This window comes from Megascapheus bottae, chromosome 22, assembly GCF_031878675.1.
Source record: "Megascapheus bottae isolate mThoBot1 chromosome 22, mThoBot2.hap1, whole genome shotgun sequence".
Lineage (NCBI taxonomy): Eukaryota > Metazoa > Chordata > Mammalia > Rodentia > Geomyidae > Megascapheus > Megascapheus bottae.
This window is the reverse complement of record NC_143530.1, coordinates 13,100,055-13,120,670: the sequence shown is the minus strand read 5'-3', so window position 1 is coordinate 13,120,670 and position 20,616 is coordinate 13,100,055. Positions and strand designations below refer to the sequence as shown.

The 20,616-nt window shown below is 52.0% G+C and overlaps 2 protein-coding genes across 5 annotated transcripts; one reads left to right on the top strand and one right to left on the bottom strand.

Moving 5' to 3' along the window:
* Positions 1-1,593: 1,593 nt before the first annotated feature.
* LOC150047814 (gametogenetin-binding protein 1-like) lies at positions 1,594-18,321 on the top strand. Of its 3 annotated transcripts, XM_090355874.1 has the most exons (11): positions 1,594-1,901; positions 2,467-2,581; positions 4,938-5,097; positions 9,277-9,331; positions 9,655-11,130; positions 12,114-12,256; positions 12,901-12,995; positions 13,119-13,248; positions 15,451-15,593; positions 17,732-17,878; positions 18,127-18,321. In XM_090355874.1, exons 5-11 carry the CDS (start codon positions 10,634-10,636, stop codon positions 18,154-18,156), a joined length of 1,185 nt encoding a protein of 394 aa, XP_090212000.1. In that variant the 5' UTR covers positions 1,594-1,901; positions 2,467-2,581; positions 4,938-5,097; positions 9,277-9,331; positions 9,655-10,633; the 3' UTR covers positions 18,157-18,321. The 3 variants fall into 3 exon arrangements, with proteins under 3 accessions (XP_090212000.1, XP_090212001.1, XP_090212002.1); XM_090355875.1 differs by lacking the exons at positions 9,277-9,331; positions 9,655-11,130 and having other exon boundaries at positions 12,130-12,256; XM_090355876.1 differs by lacking the exons at positions 1,594-1,901; positions 2,467-2,581; positions 4,938-5,097; positions 9,277-9,331 and having other exon boundaries at positions 11,085-11,130; positions 12,130-12,256.
* On the bottom strand, positions 3,402-9,606 carry Bak1 (BCL2 antagonist/killer 1). 2 transcript variants are annotated; one of them, XM_090355877.1, is made up of 6 exons: positions 9,516-9,606; positions 6,797-6,900; positions 5,926-6,061; positions 5,586-5,729; positions 4,299-4,479; positions 3,402-4,204 (listed from the first exon to the last, which is right to left on the bottom strand). In XM_090355877.1, exons 2-6 carry the CDS (start codon positions 6,864-6,866, stop codon positions 4,100-4,102), a joined length of 636 nt encoding a protein of 211 aa, XP_090212003.1. In that variant the 5' UTR covers positions 6,867-6,900; positions 9,516-9,606; the 3' UTR covers positions 3,402-4,099. The 2 variants fall into 2 exon arrangements, with proteins under 2 accessions (XP_090212003.1, XP_090212004.1); XM_090355878.1 differs by lacking the exons at positions 3,402-4,204; positions 4,299-4,479 and adding an exon at positions 4,496-4,757.
* Positions 18,322-20,616: the final 2,295 nt, after the last annotated feature.

The following is a 20,616-nucleotide window of genomic DNA, read 5'->3' as shown; positions in this document are numbered from 1 at the left end:
TCATGGGGCTTGAACTCAGCCTGGGGTTGTTCCTGAGCTCTTCAGCTCAAGGCTACTGCCCTACCCTTGAGCCAAGCCCCACTTCCCGTTTTCTAGAGGTTAACTGGAGATAAGTCTCTGGTCCTTTTGTGCCTATACTGGCTTTGAACCTTGATCCTCAGATCTCACTCAGCCTCCCAAGTAGCTAGGATTACAGCTAGTGTGCTCAGCAACTTCTTTCTATTCTATTGTCTGGTGGGCTAACTGCTCCCTTCCCCACACACTATACTTTTATAATTTATGGTTTTATAGTTATATACACATACATAATACATGTATTATATGTATCAATAATATTTTTATTTGTCCATCCTGGAACTTGAACTCTGGGCCTGGGCCTTGTCCCTGATCTTCTTTTGCTCAAGACTAGCCCTCAACCACTTCAGCGAAAGTACCATTTTCAGCTTTTTCTGAGTAGTTTCTTGAAGATAAAAGTCTCAGCCGCACGTTGGTGACTCATGCCTGTAATCCTAGCTATTCAGGAGGCTGAGATCTGAGGATCGCAGTTCAAAGCCAGCTGGACACTAAAGACAGTGAGACTCTTACTTCCAATTAACCACTAGAAAACCAGAAGTGGCACAGTGGCTCAAGGGGTGAGGCAGTAGCCTTGAGCTGAAGAGCTCAGGAACAACGCCCAGGCCCAGAGTTCAAGCTTCACCACCAACAAAAAACAAAAACAACAACAAACATCTCACAGACTTTTCTGCTTACAGTGATTTTTAACAAGCCCAGTAATCATTTGGCACTGACAATCCTAGTAATCCTAGTTCCTCTGGAGCCTGAGATGTGAGGATCCAAATTTGAAGCCAGCCTGGGAGACATTCCATGAGATTCTTACCTACCAGCAAATAGCCAGAAGTGGAACTGTGGCTCAAGTGGTGGAAATAGTTGGGGAAAAAATGGTCAGGGACAAGGCTTAGGCCCTAAGTTTAAGCCCTATTGCTGGCACAGGCATACACAAAAAATATCCAACAATTAGTGAACACGCCTGAAGGAAGTGCTCGATCTTGTTTTGATGTAGGTTTGCCTCCTATCTCAAGTGCTACGAGTAGAGGCATGCTCCACTGAAAACGAGTTGCTGTTTTTCTGGCTCCTGACTTTGGATACTTCTAGCATTCTAGCAGAGTGGTATTCAAAGATGCATGTATGCAAGCTTGGATGGGTGTGTGCAGACCTGGGATTATAATTATGATTATGGAATATTGAATTAAAGCTGAAGTATATACAACTGTGGCAGAATGTGGTGCTTCCCCTAATTTAACTGATGTATTCATTTTAGTGCTATTCAGAGCGGTAGGTGGGACTGATCATGAGGCTTACATTTAGGGCCTCGGACGTCTTCCTCCTCGAGGTGGCGCAGACCGCAGTCCCTGCCACTCCCCACCTACCTTTCTTCTGGCCACAAATTACTGGGAACTTTCTCTCAGGGCCTCCAGCTACTGCCCGCCTCCCGGCCTGCCCCGCGCGGAGGGCAGAGGGCGGGCCCCGAGGCCACGCCCACGGACGGGCACGCATGCGTGCCGAAGCAGGGGCGGCCATTTTGGACTCGGACGATTGGCTCGGTCCCCGCTTTCCAGCGAGGGAGGGGGTGGGCGTGACGGCGGCGGCTGCCGAAAGGGTCCCTTACCTGAGGCCTTTCCTGCCGCCTCCGTATAAAGCACGGAAGCATTATTCTGGTGGCAAGTGGACAGGAGTTGGTGAGCGCAGGCGCCCACACACGCACGCACCTGGTTCCCATAATAAAGTCTCAGTACGAGGCCTTCGCGCAGCAACCTCACCGCCTGAGGAGCCACTGCCCAGCTTCGGCTTGGGCCCACCGGCCACCGGTTCTCCTCTGTGGCCTCTGAAGACAACACCGAGGGGTAAGGAGCCTGGCAGCCAGCCCCAGAGCAGTGAAATTGAAATCCAAGCGTCTTGCTGGACGGGTGGGTGACATTTTGGAAGAATGTCAGAAACAGACCAGAGTACCCAGGACTGAAACGACTTGGTAGATTTGGGAACATACCAACGCCCCCATACTTGTTATTTTCATCACCCATGGCTGCCTCCCAGCAGGGACTCCAATGCAGCATCAAGCTCCTTAAAATCACAAAAGCCCTGTGTGTGGGGGGGGGCAGGGGAGTGTGCATCAGGAAGAGGGAGCCAGGACCTCGTGTCCCAGGAAGAACTATGCATTGGGAATAAGAGTCTTTTGGAGCAAAGGGGGTGGTGTCTCCAGGGGAAGAGATGAAGTCCGGTCCAAGTTGCCCCTTAGGGGTTTTCAGACTTGAGCAGCTAATCCACCAGCTCTATGGTCAAGGGTTTCTTGGTTTCTGGGGGGAGTGGGAAATGTCCTAGGACTCAAAGAAATGACAGTGCATGGACCAGGAGCTTAAGTTTGTGGAGATGTCACAAAGGGCTGGCCGGGAATTCTTTTGGTCTTTCCAGCCCACCGAGGAACCACACCCAGAATTCTGGAGACTAATGCAAGATTTTATGCCTTTACTAAGCAAGCTACGTTTCCAGCTTCCCACAGTTCAGCCAAGTCTACTACTTGCAAAAGGTGTGAAACAGTTATTTGGTGGACTGGTTGCCTATAAGACATTGAGCAGGGGCCGGGAGTTTGGCCTAGTGGTTAAAGTGCTTGCCTAGCATGCATGAAGACCCGGGTTTGATTCCTCGGTACCACATACATAGAAAAAAGCCGGAAGTGGTGCTGAGGCTCAAGTGGTAGAGCTCTAGCCTTGAGAAAGTCCAAGGACAGTGCTCAGGCCCTGAACCGAAGCCCAGGACTGGCAAAAAAAAAAAAAAAAAAGACATTGAGCAACTGGCTAGAGAGGCAGAGGATACACACATACCAGACAGAGGTGGGGGATTGCACCGTTTATTTCCAAACACAGCTGGAGGATGGGGTTGTAGGGTAGCCGGAAGGGTATTCCCTTCCTGCATTTGGCTTAATCAAGAACTTCCCTCTCCTCATCTGCAACCCCCAAGGCTGTGCAAGATAGAGAAAGTGCTCCACCTCAGCCCGGGGAGGGCCCTGGCAGCCGGGAGTAGGGAGGGTGGGGCTGGTTAGAGTTCAAGTATTCAGTTCCCCGGGGATTACTCCTTGCCCGAGCCTAGAGGGAGAATCCCAATATGGAGATCCCTCCTGGTGATTTACCCCTCTCCCTCTCAAGCACCTCCAGATGAATCTATACTCCTTCCCTCAGTAAAGATAAGCCAGATCATTAAGGACCAACAATGTAGGAAGGATGAAGACCTAAAACCACCAGCTCATCCAAGATCCCTGGGGAGTCAGCAAGTCTTCCTTCATCTGTAGTGACTGGTCTGGGAGCCAAGGATTACAGGAGAGGAAGCTTGAGGACTGGGAGCAGACTTGGAATCCAGGTGGATACATTCAGATAGCTCAGAACTGCACTCCCACCACGCCTATCCCTCCTAATCCTCAGCCCAGAATCCCTGAGAGTTCAGCTACAACGACAATATGGGGTGATAGAGTACGGATAGAGGAGATGAAGAGGACCTTGGCCTCCATCTCCTTCCAGTCCTGCTTAGGGCAGGACCAAAGGCTCATCTCTCAGGCTCCGACATTGCAGAATAGACCAATCCTGGGGAATGTGGCAGGTGGGGGACTCACTGAGTCTCACAGCATTGCTGTCCTGACTTTAGGCAATGGTGGGTGAGGGAGGGAGCATCTCCCAAGGTTATTATGAAAAGCTAAAACCATTAAAAGTCTTCCTTGGAGTACGGGGACCCCAGCCTCCTGCCTCCCCAAGGAATTAGCCACCCCATCCCCCAGCATCCAACACCAGAGAGCTGAGGGAGGAGGCTGTAGCCCCTCTCTGATAAGATGGGCCCCAGAGAGGGAGCCTGTTAGCACCATGTAATGTTGGAATGGCTTTGCAGCCTGAACGAGCACTGGGCAGGGGCTTTCCCAAACTGGAGTGCCTTTTTGCTAAAGCTTCTTTAGTCTTGAGGCTAGGAGGAACGGGTATACAAGGAAGAAGGAGAAGGGAGAAGTTTGAGCTGAAGTCCAAACAGAGGTCTCAGCTGGAACCCCCAAAGGCCAGCCTGGGAGTCATGACTTGAAGTATCTTCGTACCACAAACTGACCCAACAGAACCACAGCCAGGGCCACTAACACATTCAAGATAGGTCTGTTGTTTAAGTTCAGAACTGCCACCTGCCAAGAGAGATGGGAGGGTCAGAGAGGGGCTGGTGCCCTGGGGACTGGGGCAGCCTCACTAGCAGGGGTATTACCATAGTGGGGAACTTACCCAGCCACCTCGCTGTGCAATCCACCGGGTAATGTAGCGACGCATCATGACATCAACCACAAAGCGAGTCACTCGACTGAAGAAGCCAGTCAGGCCATGTTGGTAGATATGCATGGCCAGGCGATAGCCAAAGCCCAAGAGAGCCACCACACGGCCCCAGCTGATGCCACTGTCAAACAACCTGCAGGCAGAGTGTCCCATCAGCCAGTGGAGTCCAGAGGAGCCTTTTGGCCCTCATACTTCATCTCTTTCTCCTTGGAAGCTAAATAGTTAAGCTGGGATTCCAGGCTGATGAGATTGGCGTGGGTCTCTGTGAAAGGAGAAAGTTGAGAAAGCAGAAGCAGGAGGCAGCTGCTGGTGTGGGGCTCTAAGGCTGCAGGCACAGAGGCACAAGGAAGCAGAGGGCAGAGAAAGTGGACAGAGGCAGTAGGGAGATTACCTGTGGATGTTGCTGCTGGCCTGGCAGCCCGAAGGGCAGCAGAGAGAAAAGGACAGAAGAGGAAATTAGGCCAGATCCCAGACTGGAAGGAGCATGGATGTGGAGGGCTGGCTAAGGACAGGGGCTGGGGCCTTTTGGATCTCAGCATTAATTCCAAACCTATCACCTACCCTTCTCTCCACCCCCATCCCCACATCTAGCTATCTTTTCAGAGTGGACTGTTTCACAGAGAGGACAACGAAGGCCAGGAAGTTCCAATGAGAGCTGGTGGCAAAGCTTGGATTTGAATCAAGTGCACGGAGTCTCTGTCATAACACCAGATTATCTTTTACATGCCAGAGGATAAGTGACTCAATAGAGGTTAGTAATATCACCTGGGAAGCCAGGTGCCAATGGCTAACTCCCGTTATCCTAGCTACTCGGGAAGCTGAGATCTGAGGATTGTGGCCCAAAGCCAACCCAGGCAGAAAAGTTCATGGGACTTTTCTCCAATTAACCACTAAAAAGCCAGAGTTGGAGCTGTGGCTCAAATAATAGAAAGTCAGCCCTGGGCTAAAGAGCTAAAGGAGAATGGCCCAGGCCGAGTTCAAGCAACCAAACACTACAAATCCCGGGGAAGCTCTGAGGCATGGGGAGCACCCCACCCTATAGCTCTTGTATGTCCTGGTCTAACCTGTCAGGTCCTTAGTACCAGAGCTCCTAAGTCCTGAGCTTATGCACAAATCGAATCTGGGACTCCGAGAAAGGGGAAAATGGAGCATCCTGAGAGCACACAGATGCTGTCGCCAATACTGACAGAGAAGCTTCTGGCTGCCAGGGACAGCAGGACGAGTGACCGGGCTGGGTACCTGGAGGCGATCTTGGCGAAGAGCTCGGGGGCGTTCTCAGCTGTGGGCTGTAGCTGCTGTAGCATGTTCTGGAATTCGGAGTCAAAGCGCCGGTTAATGTCGTCTCCGATGATGGCGAGCTGCCGGCCCACCTGCCCCATAATGCTGTGGGAGTGGGGTGGTGGGTGAGCAGCCACGTTCAATGACACGTAGGCTGGGCTCAGCGGCAAGGGGACAGATGTGCATCAAACATGCTCCATGCTCTCAGATAGAGGTGACTTGGGAGGATAGGACCTCTCTCCTCCCAGTCCTCCCCCCATCTCCAGCCCCTGCCGTGGGCCTCAGTCTCCCCAGAGCTCACCTGTTAGGGTCTTGAGGTAAGTTAACCATTTCAGGGTCAAGAGGGGCAGCTGCTCCCTGGGCTTGCTGCTCTTGCTGGTGGCTGTAATAAACGTAGCTACGGAAGACCTCCTCAGTGTCCTGGGCTACCTGCTGCTCTGATGGTCAAAGATGGGTGTCAGCCAAAGAAGGGAAAGCCAGTCCTCTGTGAGTGGCTCAGGTGCCCCCACTGCCACCCCCCCCAAATGGCAGAAAAATCCAGAGCCTCTTAGTGGATCCCTAGTGCCCACTGCAGAGCCTTAGAACTACTAGTGAAGCTGGGCTGTCACCCCCAGCATGGGCTGTAGAAAGTACCCAGCCCTTTGTGTTTGTGGAGACACTCACAGGCTTGGCACCTGAACTTCAGGTTCAGAGACTGTCCTGTCGTGAGTGGGCTGTGGGCTTGTCCACTGGGAAGAGAGGAGGAGGGCAGCTATCTTACTTCCCACGCAATCTGGACAACTGAGTTCCCTGGTCTGTGGACCTGGCTGGGGGATGAGCCCACTCACTTCCTTATTTCTCCAGCAGGAAAATGGCAGCTGCGAGCCTCATTCTATGCCCTCTTCTTTCATCCTTCTGCTCTGGGGTGGCACTGTGCGAGCCACTGTGTGTGGCTCCCTGGCCTGCCCCCATTTCCAGGCCCTGTGTGGCTCACACTCCTTCCCACACAGGCTTAGCTGCGACGGCATGCCCACCCTCTAAGCCCTATGGCCATGGGCTGAGACACTTTTCCTCTGAGAGCTGAAGCATGGCAGAAGCCCATCCCTAAGTCCTTCTTGGCTCCAGTCTGTTTTCTCCATTCTCACAGTGGTCCTCATAGTTATGGGGCAGTGTGTGTGTGGTGGGACCCTTACCAGAAGCTGAGGGTGAGGAAGACTCTTCACAGTCCTCCCCTGGAGGGCCTGGGCCTTGTCCGGATGCCATCTTTCAGGTGTCAGGGGAGGGCGATGTCGTCAGCCTGCAGGGACAGGCAAGAAAAAAGTAGAGTTGGGGATGAACAGCTAGACCAGGAATCTATAGCTGAGGACTCGAGATGAGGAGGGGGCTCCCCCATTCCCAAAAAGACCCTGTAATCTTTAGAACCTTTCTCCCTGTTCTACCACCTTGGAAATCTGCTGAGGGCAACAGGAACTCAACTGCACATCTTCCTAGCGATACTTTAAAGAAAACAGGGTCCAAGCAGTGAGGTGATGTACCTACCACTCTCCCCCACCTCTGACCAGCAGTCAGGGCCTCTAGGAGGGTGTGACACAGCCCTTATGTCCCTTCTCTGTCACTCCTGCATTGAGACTGTCTTCAGAGATGGAGGGTTCTTTCAGCTAATCTCGGGACACTGTCCCTTCCTAGCATGTTTGGTGAGCTCCACCTCCTGGAAGGCCCTCCCCTCCCCCAGGCTGATAAGGACACACCTTCCAATTCCCATCAGTGAGCATCAAACACTTTTTTGGGTGTGTGTCATTGTGTGCTGGTTCTAGGATTTGAACTCAGGGCCTGGGGTATGTGCCAGTTTTCATGCTCAAGGCTAGCACTCTACTACTTGAGCCACAGCTGCATTTCTGTCTGGTTAACTGGAGATAAGAGTCGCAAGGACTTTTCTGCCAGGCTGGCTTTGAACTATGATCCTCAGCTCTCAGCCTCCTTAGTAGCTAGGATTACAGGCATGAGCTATCGATGCCAGACAGAAAATACTGTACATGGCCACCATGTAGGAACACTGTAGGTATTGGATATTGACTTATCGCAGCACCTCAGCTGAGGTACATACCGTCATACCCATCCTTTTCCCTTCCAGGCGGGAAAAGTAGAGCTTTGAGTCATGAGTGCCTGAGGTCACGGAACCAGGTGCAGCAGTAGGGTGCCCTGAACACTGGCTTCCTTGTAGGCCACTGGGGATGCTCTTCTCTCAGAGTAGCTGTCTTCATTTACTTCCTACCTGTGCTCGCCTCATCCTCAGTGGCGGTGAGCTGGCAGCCCTCAAGAGTCAGAGCCTACTTTACAGCCCCCACTAAAAACCTCTACCCTCACCAGCCCTCCTATGCGAAACTTGCTTTCTTTTTGCTGGTCCTTTAAATATTTGTCATTTGTGTGTGTGTGTGTGTGTGTGCGCGCGTGTGCGCACATGCGCTGGAACTGGGGCTTGAACTCTAGGTTTGGGCACTGTCTAGCTTTTAAGCATGCAGCTGGTGCTCTACCACTTGAGACACAGTTCCACTTTTAACCCGAGTCTCACACACTTCCCTGCCAGGGCTGGCTGTGAGCTGCAGTCCTCAGATCTTAGCCTCCCGAGTAGCTAGGATTACAGGAGTAAGCCATCCACACTAAGCTTAATTTTATTTTAGGTAGCTCTTAACTCTGTAGCACAGACTGGCCTTGAACTTCAGATCCTCCCACCTCAGCCTGAGGGTTGAGATGGCAGGTGTGCATAACGAAGCCCAGCCCAAGCCCATCTTCCTCTTTGCTTAGTCTCGGCATTGGTTAATCTTGCCTGAGGTTGTATTTCCTGATGCAGGCTCTTTCACTTTCAGTTTGCACCCCTTTGAGAGCCCCATTTCTTCCCAAGCTGTCTCCTTCACCCAGGCAGGAAGTTCCCCTCCTCCAGTCTCTAGGGCAGACTTGCTTCCACTCTGGGCCAAGCACGGCCCCTCCCCACCTATCTGCTCACCTGCCTGAGCTGGTGGCTCACACTTGTAATCCTAGTTACTTGGTGAGGCTAAGATCTGAGAGTCATGGTTTGAAGCTGGCCTGGGCAGGAAAGTCTATGAGACCTCTCCTCCAGTTAACCACAATAAACCGGAAGTAGAACTGTAGCTCAAGTGGTACAGCACTAGCCTTGAGCACAAAAGCTCAGGGACAGCACTTAGGCCCTGAGTTCAAGCCCCAAGATGATTTAAAAACACAAAGCCCTTTACCTCGCACCCCAGTTAGCTACTTCCCCACGAAGAAACCTTTCTCTCTCCTTGTGTCTAAACTTGGGTACCCCCAAGTTCAGGAGATGCTGACTGCCTCCTACTTCTCTCTAACAACACCCCAAGTGGCTCACTGCTGGGGCACAGGTGGAGCCTCAGATCAGTCTCCAAAGCTAGAGGCCTGTGCTGGTCTGGGTCCTACTCCTGCTCCCTAAGCCAAGGGTCCTAACTTCCCATTCCACTCCCCTCTTCTACAGCTTGCTGGGCCTGGATGCATGTCCCCTAAAGAGATATATGCCTGGCCAGGCCCTAGAACTGGTCTTATGGGTCAGGTGGGGGTGGGGGGGGTCCTGGGACAGCAGGAAGTCCTGTGAAAGTTCTATCCTTGCCCTTGACCTTGGTTCTGACCTCCACTCCCTTCCCCCAAGCCCTTCTGTCATCTAGGACCATCCAGACTTGCCACAAGGGAGAAAGCCAGCTGAGGTAGGGACACCGCTGTAACTAAGTCCTGAGCAGGCCCCCCAGGGGGCCAAGAGACCAGCACACACGAGCCTAAAGGATTCTGCTTCCCACGAAAGTCCCCCCCCCACCCCAGTGGGCTCCCTGCCCCACCCTGAGACTGGGGCTGCCAGGATTCAGGAGGGTGGGGCAGATCCTGCCAGCTTACCTGCCCAGACACTGGACTCAGACTCCAGCTGGCTCAGTAGGGCCGAGGCTGAGGATTTGGAGGGGCTCTGGCTGCTCCCTGGGGCAGCGTTGGAGGCTCGGCTAACAGGAACCAGCGTCAGGGAGTTCTTGGTGTCTAGATGAAGGCTCTCTGCATGTGCCCTGCCGGGCCCGGGGATCCGCACAACTCCAGCGATCATAGAGGTGCCGGCAGTGCCCAGCAATGACCAGCTCCCCCTAGAGGAAGTTGCCTGGTGGCCGCCGGATGTGGATGCACAGGCAGGCTGCAGCCTGGAGGGAAGAACTGCAGCCAGCCCAGCCCAGCTGTAGCTGCCGCCGCCACCCCACCCCCCTTCTCCACTAGGGTCCTACGCAGGTTTCCCATGATTCCCAGTTCTCACCCCCTGATTGAGCTTGCCCTTTTACATCAATCAGTATGAGTGAAAAACCAACCAACCAATCCATGAGTGTGTGGGTCCTTATGCACAGCTATGGGCCATGCACTTAACTCCTGGAATCTTCTCCATAGTTCTCCGTGGTAGATGTTGTTGACTAAGCCCATTTTAAAGACTCATAAACAGAGAGGTTGCACGGATTTGAAGAACTCTTCCTAAAGCCACTGAGTTGGATGATAAGCAAGAGGCAGAGCTAAGATTTTGTTTCTGTGGGGTTGACTGCTAGAAATGTTTTTAAGTGCAGAAGAACGTCTAAAAAGACATAAAGATAAACAGAGTCTATAACCACCCTGCCCCATTCTCAGAGTCTTTCCAGTATTTTTTATTTTTTGCCCACCCTAGCCAAGCTCCTGACTCTTGTAGCACCCACATCCTCTGAGGAAGTAGAGGTATGAGTCAAGAGGCAGAGTGCCAGCCTCAACAACAACAACAACAAATCTAGAGGAGAGTGCAAATTCAAGCCTCAGTAATGGACCAAGCATCCTCTGACTCACCTCAGCCTGGCTCCCTACACCTTCTCCCTGACCTCATCCCCATCCCATCCCCCCACCCCTACCTCATCTTTACCTTCTAGAACTCCAAGTTTCCAACTGGAGGTTTTCATTTGAAAACGACTCTTATTCTGAAGCAGTTGGTCCTAGGCAGGTTGTTTAGCCTCCTCAGGATGGAGGCGTCGGCCCCAACCCCTCGGTCACGATCATCAATTTCAGGGTGCTCTTTGTTCTGCTCTTGTAGTCCTGTGGACAGTCCAAAGAGCTCTAAAAAGGCCTGGCATGGGGTCTGCCCTGGTCCCTTGCGAAATCAGGATGCTGGCTCCCTTGGGATATACCTCCAGGGAAGCCCAGGGAAGAAGGTGCCAGGGTGCCTGGCCGACCCACCCCACCCTCTCTCTGTGACCACACCTGGCTCTTCGAGCCTGCTACTGAACGAGGCCTTGGGGTTAGGCGCAGGGAATATTAGCACCCAGACTCCTGACCCCAAGAAACCCCCGAGGCTCGAGGTCCAGGGGAGAGAGACGACTTTAGTCTCCCCCAGAGGAAGTCTGGAGGTACTGGACTATCTGTCTGAGGAGGAGGAGGAGGAGGAAGAAGAAGAGGAGGAGGAAAGAAAGGAGAAAGAAGCAATAGGCAGAGCCTCTGCAGATTTAGGGGCCTCTGACAGGTGAGTGTGGCTGGGCCAGTGGTAATGGTGGGAGCTTGGTAGGGAAGGGGCCCTGGGTGAAGGAACTGGGAAAAGTCCTGGGTGTCAGATCGGGGAAGAATGTGAGCCTGAGATGGCACAGCCAAGTAGGGGAGGGTCTGTGCTTGAGAGTCTATAGACAGGGCAGGGGCTGTGTGGTAAAAGTTAAGTAGTACAGTGTCAGCCCTGAAGGAAAAGCCAAGGGAGAAAGTGAGGCCTGAGTCCAAACCCCTTTAGCATAGTACATGTGTGTATTTGCAGACATGTATGTACCACACGTATATACGTACATGCGTGTGTGCACACACACATACACACACACACAGAGGCAGTGGATAGAGATCAGGAGTGAGATCTGCAGATAGGGTTTGGGGTACAGCGGTGGGTGAAGTTCATCCTACAAGACCAGTCTAGGCAGAAAGGCATAGGCACAAGGCCCCATCTCCAAAATATAAGCAGGAAAAAGCAGGGCTGGAGGTATGGCTCAAGTAGTAAAGCACCTAGAAATCACGAGTCTTTGAGTAGAAACTCCATTATCACGAAACAGGGAGGGACTGGAGGTGTAGCTTAGTGATGACGCGTCTAGCACACTCCAAGCCCTGGTTCCATCCCAGCACCACAAAGTGGTGATGATGATGATGGAGGAGGACAAGGACGACGACTAGATCTGGACAGGAGTGTGCCACAGTGGGTGGGCTCAGCCTCAGACCTCCACTACCTCTTGCCTGCCCTGGCCACCACCCTTCCCTCCTGGATCCCCACTCCCACCGGGACCGGGCCTGGGTGAGGAGGGGTCTCTCTGCCTGCTCCTCACTTTCCTTGTCTCTGTTTTCCATGGGGCGTGGGGGGGGGAATGCCCCTGTATGACAAGGACCCCAGGAGGCAGAACAGAGGCTTGAGGGAGGGAGGAAGGAGGGGGGTCCAGCCGGTCTGGTTTCCTCTACCTGACTATGCATTGGGATCAGGGTCCACTTTGCCCAGGCTCTGAAAATGCAGCAGCAAGGCCCACAGAGGGCCACGGAGCTGCCGGTAGCCAACACCAGGGCCTTCACTAGAGAGGAGGAGGAAGAGGCAAAAGAGAAGGAAGAGGAGGAGGGCCTACTTAAGGGTGAGTAAGTACAGTGGCCGTGAGGAGGGAGCCAGAAACAGACTTTCCTCCTTTAATGTGTGGGACCCAGTCTCTGGGAATAATGGAATCTACACCAAGCAACTAGCATTGCCCCAACTCTTTTTTTTTTTTTATTGTAATTAGTAAAAGGGTTACATGATATTTGCCAGATAGAAGGTGCATTAATTCACCCTTTCACATGTCTTGGTACCCGTTTCCCTCCCCCCCGCCCCAACTCTTAAGAATAACTAGTACCTGGCCCCGAGGGAACTTGCATGGACAAGCTGTGATGAGGTCATCAAGTGCCTGGAACTGGGTCTGCACACAGCATGCTTCCAGCAAAGAACATAGGGTCTGGGGGTGCACACCTGTCATTCCAGCTATTGGGGAGGCAGAAGCAGGGGGGTCATGGTCAGAGGCCAGCCCTGGCAAAAGCAAAAAAGACCCTCCCTGAAATAACTAGACTAGAGGATTGGGGGGAGGATGCCTCCAAGGGTACAGCATTTGCCTAGCAAGCAGAAGGCCCTGAGTTCAATCCGTAACACAGCGTAGCCCCTCTCAGCCCACCCCCCCATCCCTGCCTTCTGATACTAGGAGCCCTCACCCCAGCTGCCAGCCCAGTAGTGACCGTAACCCCCTCACAGGTGACCTCAGATGGACTTCTTCCGAGGTGAGGGCCAAGCCCTGGAGCCACCTCCTCAGTTTATACAAGCAGCTGCAGAAATCGGTCATGACCAAGGTCAGCCATGTGTGGGTTCCCTCTCTCCCCTGATTGGGTCCACAGTTCCCATCTTGACCGTTCTCTCCTGGGGTTTGGGGTCCTGGCCTACTCAGGGACCTTGGCCTGTTTTTTTTTTTTCAGTTTTCTGTCCAGGAAGATTTGACCAAGGAAGAGAAAGGAGAGGAAGGGAGCCCACTCAGGCTCTATGACACACACATGGCAACCTCCCAGTCATCACTGCGTAGGACTTTTATGTACACAGAAACACTAGGTAAGTGCCTCAATCGAACAGTCTAGGTCCAGAAACCTACTTTGGGTCAGTGGCTCAGAGCTGCAATACAAAAATTGGCCACCAGGTGGTACCAGAAGACCTAAAATGACCACCATAACAGACCAGCAAGTGGCTGCTTTGGAGACCTCTAGGCCCAGGGTCAAACTCATTTTGGGTTTGGGAGGCTGTGAGGTCAGGTAGGGTCACTCTAACACGTCCTTGTCCCCACCTGGAGGTTTCTAATTCCTTGTTTGGCCATCCCCATCCCTGGATTCCTGTCCCAGGGCAGTCCCAGACTGGGTCCAGTAGTAAAACACATAATAAAAATCACTGGGCTGGGACTGGGGCTGGATAGAGGACTCGCTTAGCATGTGTGAGGCTGTGGTTTACCCTCCAGTACCAAACAAAAACAAATAACACAAAATGTTGCCATTTATAGAGCCAGTAAAATACAGTATTATAGCTGGGTGCTGGTGGCTCATGCTAGCTACTCAAGAGGCTGAGATCTGGGATCATATTTATTTATTATTTTTGCCAGTTCTGGGGCTTGAACTCAGGTCCTAAGCACTGTCTCTGAGCTTCTTTTGTTCAAGGCTTGCTCTCTACCACTTGAGCCACAGTGCCACTTCCAGCTTTTTCTTTTTATGTGGTACTGAGGACTTGAACCCGGGGCTTCATGCAAACTAGGCAGGCACTCTACCACTAAGTCACATTTCTAGCTCAGGAGACTCATTTCTAGCTACCAAAAAGCTCAATGCCACAAGATGCCAGTCTCAAGCCTAGGTTGGTTCTACCTATGCTTTTGCACAAACAATTATCAATCAGAGTACCTGAGACAACCCCTACCCTCTGGTTTAATTAATTTGCTCAGGCTGCTCACAGAATTTCCATATGCTTACTAGTTTACTGTGAAGGGTACTGCAAAGGACACAGATGGAAAGAGACACAGAGAGCAAGATGCAAGAGGAGGGCGTGCCCGGCCCTGTGCTGTCCCACCCACAGGACACACTGACAGCTACCTAGAGACTCTCCAAGCTCCATCCTTAAGATTTTGTGTATGTGTTTTTGTGTATGTACACATGTTCACTCTCATACACTCATACACATGTATGTATGTATGTATGTATGTATGTATGTATGTATGTATGTATGTATGTGCAGTACTAGGGCTTGAACTCAGGATGAAGGCAGTGTCCCTTATATATTTTTTTTCTTGTTCAAGGCTGGCATTCTACCATTTGAGCCACAGTTCTACTTCTAGGTTTTTGCTAGTTAATTGGAGATAAGAGTCTCATGGACTTTCCTACCCGGGCTGGCTTTGAACCTCAATCCTCTGATGTCAGTCTTCTGAGTTACTATCGGGCACGAGCCACCGTTGTCCAGTTTGTTTTTAGTTTTGTTTTGCTTTTTGAGATGAAATCTCGTTAAGTTGCCCAGGCTGACCTTAAACTTCCAATCCTCCTGTCTCAGCCTCCTGTAGTAGCTGGGTTTACATGTGCACACCATGACACTAAGATGTCTTTTATATTTTTATTGTAATTAATAAAAGGGTTACATGATATTTGCCAGATAGAAGGTGCATTAATTCACATACATTGATACCCTTTCACATGTCTTGGTACCCATTACCCTCCCCCCCCACCCCCCCTTTTTTTTTTAAATGTATAGTTCACTGCATTGGCCCACTGGTGGTCAGTTTAAAACCCTCCTCCTCTCTCCCCTCTCTGGAGATGGATAGGATGGAGCTGAAAGTCTCAGCTCTGTATCCTCTTCTGGGCCTGCTGGTCACCAGCCCCTGTTTTGAAGCTGGAGAGTCTGCCCGCCAACCATCATTTGTTCCCATATAGAAGACCTTACTGTTTTGAAATTTTCAAGAGTTTTAGGAGTTTGCACGCCAGAAAACAAGAGTGAAGACCAGATGTGTTTTGGGGTTTGACCTCGGGGCTGGGACCATGTCCCTGAGTCTTTTGCTCAAGACTAGCAATCTACTATGTTGAGCCACAGTCCTATTTCCAGTTTTCTGGTGGTTCCTTGGAGATAAGAATCTCATGAGTCTCATGGACTTTCCTGCTTAGGCTGGCTTTGAACATCTTCAGATCTCAAACTCCTGAGTAGCTAGGATGACAGATATGAGCCACCAGATGCCTAGCTTTGAGTGTGTATTTCCCAACATCACACACAACACATGTTTCTGGCTCTCAGGTTTTGTGGAGTCGGAGCTGAAGAAGCTTCTTTCTGGACCTCAAGACTCCAGCCTCTGGAAGGTGGACAGCCCCAAGGGCCAGGAGCTGCCGGCCCAATCAAAGGTCATCGTGAAGGAGGAGGATGACATGCTGAAAAGCCGGGTAGGCCTGTCCTGCCCTGGGCCACCACAGCCTGGTGCCTGGGTAGAGTGGCTGCCTCTGTCATAGCAACTCTGAGGGAGAATCCTGATCTGTGTACACATGTGCATGCACGCACATACACATGCATGTGCTCGCACACACAGAATGGTTTCTTAATTGAACCAGAGGATTGTGTGTGTGTGTGTGTGTGTGTGTGTGTGTGTGTGTGTGTGTGTGTGAATTCAAGGCCTGGGCACTTCCTCTAATTTTTTTTCTCAAGGCTGGTACTCTACCACGTGGGTCATAGCTCCACTTCCAGCTTTTTGCTGGTTAATTGGAGATAAGGATCTCTCATACCTGGCCAGATACCCAGTCATAAGTCTTTGCCATTTAGTCATCCACTTCTTGTGTGACTTTGTAAGCGAGTCCTTCCCCTCTCTAGGCCTCAGTTTCCTCATCCGTACAAATCAGGGCTTTGTTAAGACCAGCTACAATCAAATAAGGTTGCTGTTTTCCTGTTCTCTCCCATTCATAACTGCTCTCCCTCCCCCATTAATTCTGAGGGACCTCACCTCTCATCTCCTGGCAGAAGTTGTTATAGGTCAGACCTGTCTCAGCTTGTCTGAGGATGTGCTGATGGATTTGTGTTGAAAGTGTGCTGATGCCCTTTTGCAGTTTCATCCAGTCATGATCTGACCTTGGACTTGGTGGATATCCTCATATTCGCTCCACAGTCTGTGGTTTACCAAAGGGAGGAGCACAGGAGCGTATGGGGTTAGAGGCCAGAGGCCTTCATCAAGTTCCCTCCCTGCTCCTGCGTTCACTTGCTCTGCGATCTCCAATCCTAGCTGTTTCTTCTTTCTTTTTGCCAGTCCTGGGGCTTTGATTCAGGTCCTAAGCACTGCCTTTGGGCATTCCTCAAGGCTAGCACTCTACCACTTGAGCCATAGCACCACTTCTGGCTTTTTCTGTGTATGTGGAACCGAGGAATCAAGCCCAGGGCTTTGTGCATGCTAGACAAGTACCACTAGACCATGCTCCCAGCCCCTCTTTTTTCATTTTTGGTGTTGGTCCTGGGGTTTGAACTCAGGGCCTGTCCTTGAGCTCAAGGCTAGTGCTCTACCACTTGAAAAGCTCCATGTTTGGCTTTTCAGTGATTAATTGGAAATGAGTTTCATGCAATTTCCTGCCCAGATTGGGGTCAAACCTCCTTGCTCAGATCTCAGCCTCCTGAATAGCTAGGATTACAGGCATGTACCACCACTACCTGACTTTCCTTTTTTCTTTTTCATCTCCTTCCCTCCCTTCCGCCCTCTTTTTCCTTTTGGTGCTCTACTGGGGTTTGAACTCAGGGTTTCACTAGGCTGTCAGTTTTTATCACTTGAGCCACACCTCCTCTTCCTCACAGTTTTTATTTCTGTATCCTTGCACTCCCCTGCTGTAGGGGCAGGCTGAGATGTGATAGGATCTTTCTCCCACAGGACTGAACTGCTTCACCCTTGTGTGGGGGGAGCACCAAGAGGCCCTCCTGCTGGGCCCCAGGGCATCCTTCAGGCCTGCCACCTGCCCCTGCACAGAGCACAAGGCTCTCATTCATTACCACACAAGCACTCCACCTCCGACAGGGCCCATCACACTGCCCTTTTCTGTTTATTTCTGGTGGTACTGGGCTTTGAACTCAAAGCTTCAAGTTCTCACTTGACTTGTTAGATCAAAGCTGGCACTCTACCACTTGAGCTACACTTCTGCATGCCTTTTGTTGGTTGATTGGAGATAAGAGTTTCATGGACTTTTCTGTCCAGGCTGGCTTTGAGCTATAATCCACAGAGCTTAACTATTCTGAGTAGCTATGATCACAGGTGCGAGCCACCAGTGCCCTGCTCAAAGTAGCCTTTTTTGCACTAATGGCCTCTAATCTTAGGACTCTGTCCTCCCCTCCCTTGCTCTTCTTCCTTGGCCCTCTCTTTTCCTCCCCCCTTCCTCTGCCTGGCCTGGAGCTTGCAGACCTGGGGGCCTCTGGAGTTTCTGGATGGAGCAAGCAGGGGCCCCCAGTTTACTCTAGAGCCACAGCTCCAGAGTTCATTTGGAACATCTGACCCCTGTGAAAATGTTGGGATCCTATCCTCACCCTGTCCTGACTCTCTCCTCTCTGTCTTCAGAGCCAGAAAGTGGAGGAGGAAGAAGGCTGCTCTCCAATCTTTGAGGAATGCTGGGGGCCTAAGGGAGGGCTGCTGAGGCAGCTGAAGCTGCACCCTACACTGCAAGGCAGGGTGCAGAGCAGCCTTGGTGAGGTGTCCTGGAGTGAGGTAAGGAAGGGGGAGAGTTTTGTGGGGGTGTTTGGCTCCCTGGGGTTTCCATGGGACCAAGGGGAGGGGAGAAGCATTCCTACATTTTATGTAGGTATATCTACCTGGGGCTGGGCCAGCTTTGGGGTGGAAGGGGAGGAGTAGGAGAGGGTGAGTGCAGGTTTCTGGGGGTGGGAGTTTCTGGGGTGTAGTACAGAGAAGGAGCCTGTACCTCCAGGGGCAGCTTCCTTCCTTCATTTCTGTCCCAGCCCCTGCTCCTGGAGGAGATGGAGAACTGATTGGGAACTCTGTCGGCCACCCGCTGGCCTGCCCTGCATGGAACCCTCCCCCTCCCCCTACAGGGAGGCATTTCTCTTCAGAAGAGACCTTAAGAGTTGGGGGTCAGGCATGGAGAGTGTCCCACGTCTGTGGGGACACATCTGTGGGTGGGCTGTGTTAATAAAAACCAGTTTGACTTTGGCCCCCTGGATTCTGTGTTTGGATCTGGCCTCTCATACTCATCTGGGGAGTATGCCCAGCTTACTGGGGGGAAGGGGGTCCCCAATCCAAGCCCAGATCTGTGCCCATAGTGCTGCAGTGTTTGGGGACCCACATCAGGGCATCTGCCCAGGAAGGGCAGAGGAGTGATGGGCCTGGCCTAGTGTGGCAAAAGACCCACAAGCCTAGACTGGCAGGGAGGCCCTGGCCGGAAGGAGGGGCGCCCCTGGGTCCCCCACACTCGGTTCCCAGCCTGTGCTGTGGCCTCCCAGAGAGGATCCGGGAATTCTCTGGCAGGAAGTTCCTGCCCAGTGGCTCAGGGACAAAGCCAGGAAAGAGGCCTTGGAATGGTGGGGTCCTACCCTGGAAGGGCTAGCCTGGGGGCAGGGAGGGGAGGACAGATACTGAAGAGGTAGGTGTTCCTGGGTCAGTGCAGAAGGGGCGGCTCCTAGGCTAGGGTACCTTTATCTGCAGGCCTGCCTTGCAGGCTGGGGCAGGGCAGGAAACTAAGAGAGATGTTGGCAGAGGAGGCTAATGGGGTGCTAGGTGGCCTAGAAGTGGTTCAGATATCCAGGGGGAGGTGATGCTGAACCCCAGAAGGAAGGATTGGGTCCCCCCCCCCTTACTGGCCAGGAGGGGCCCAGGGGCTGGAAGCCTCAAATTTGGTTTGGTGGGATCATTTGAGCAGGGGCAATACCCAGTTTGGACACTAGGAGGCGCCATTTGCCAGGAGATCCTGTTGGTCCTGGTGAGTGGCTTCTTCTAGGCCCAGGCTCTGAGCTGGAGCTGCCCTTAACTCTTCCACAGAGACTCTGAGTATGAAAGCCTGACTGGGCTCCACATGTCCCCATTGTGTCCAGCCAGAGGCCTGTTGTGTGAAACTGGAGTTTGGATCTTTCTTTTTGCCCAGACCAGTCAAGTGCTGCATAGATGCAGGATACATGCCCAAGCCTTGAGGTGAGGGTCTGGCCTGATGTCAGCCTCCCTCCAGGTTGGGATGAAAGGCTTGCATTACCACAGCCAACTATTTGTTGAGATGGGATCTCATAAACTTGTTGCTCCAGCTGACATCAGGCCATGACCCTTTCAATCTGCCTCATGAAAAGCTAGAATTATGAGACATTTGTGCCCAAGCTGACTTGGCTAATTTTTCTGTGTGTGTGTGTGTGTGTGTGTGTGTGTGTGTGTGTGTGTGTGTGCTGGTCCTGGAGCTTGAACTCAGGGTATGGGTGCTATCTCTGAGCTTTTTTGCTTGAGATTAGCGCTCTACCACTTAAGCTTCTTTAAGTTATTAGAACTACAGGTGTAAGAGACCAGTACTTGCAGTACTTGGCTCTTTTTCAGTTTTATTTTTTAAAACCAGTATCACAGTTTGAATTCGGGACCATATGTTTTCTGGGTTTACTTGTGCCACACCTTTGGCCTAGCTTCTTATGGGTTACTTTGGAGATGGAATCTCTCAGACTTTGCTCAGGCTAGTGTGTGTGTGTGTGTGTGTGTGTGTGTGTGTGTGTGTGTGTGTGTGTGTATACCTGTCTGCCTGGGCCTTGAACTCTAGGCCTGGGTCATATCCCTGATCCCTTCAGTTACCGCCCTACCCCTTGAGCCACAGCGCCACTTCCAGTCTTCTGGTGGTTAATTGGAAATAAAAGTCTCATGGACTTTAGTGCTGGGCTGGCTTTGAACCTTGATCCTCAGATCTCAGCCTCCTGAGCAGCTAGGGTTACAGGCGTGAGCTATCGCACCTGGCATTCATGCTATCTTCTGACCCTAATCCTTCAGATCTCAGCCTCCAGTGGCTAGGCTTGTGATGCCAGTCTGGCACCTGGCTCCTGTTGGCCTCTCTTAACCATCACTATGACTGATAGTAATGGCAGTGTTTTGATGGTGGCTCTGTGGGTTTGGGTAACCTGTGGGTTACCCTCTGTGCGTTTGGGTAACCTGCCCCAATCCAGCCCACTGAAAATGGAGGCCGTGCTTTCCAATCTATGGAGGATGGATCCATAGGAGCCTGGAGAGGATTAGTGGCTCCTGGTTGGCCCGGGGCTTTCTCCTTGCCAGGACCCACGGAGCCCTTGACTCAGAGTCTGAGCAGGCTGGTGGAAGGCCATCTGTGCAGCCTCTGACTCAGCCAGGAGCCTTGTGACCGCGTGACTCACCTGAGCCTTAATTGCCCTGCTAATCATTTCCTCCCTCAGTGGGCTGTTGGGAAGGGTGGGGCCTTGCAAGGCCACCCAGAGGCTCCTAGGAGGCGGGTGGTC

Coding starts and splice junctions, on each gene's coding strand:
- Bak1 (XM_090355877.1), bottom strand. CDS start 6,866: ATGGCATCCGGACAAGGCCCAGGCCCTCCAGGGGAGGACTGTGAAGAG. Junction 6,062..6,796: donor TTCCTCACCCTCAGCTTCTG/GTAAGGGTCCCA, acceptor TTTGACCATCAG/AGCAGCAGGTAGCCCAGGAC. Junction 5,730..5,925: donor TTACCTCAAGACCCTAACAG/GTGAGCTCTGGG, acceptor CCACTCCCACAG/CATTATGGGGCAGGTGGGCC.
- LOC150047814 (XM_090355874.1), top strand. CDS start 10,634: ATGGAGGCGTCGGCCCCAACCCCTCGGTCACGATCATCAATTTCAGGG. Junction 12,257..12,900: donor GGAGGAGGGCCTACTTAAGG/GTGAGTAAGTAC, acceptor ACCCCCTCACAG/GTGACCTCAGATGGACTTCT. Junction 12,996..13,118: donor AGAAATCGGTCATGACCAAG/GTCAGCCATGTG, acceptor TTTTTTTTTCAG/TTTTCTGTCCAGGAAGATTT.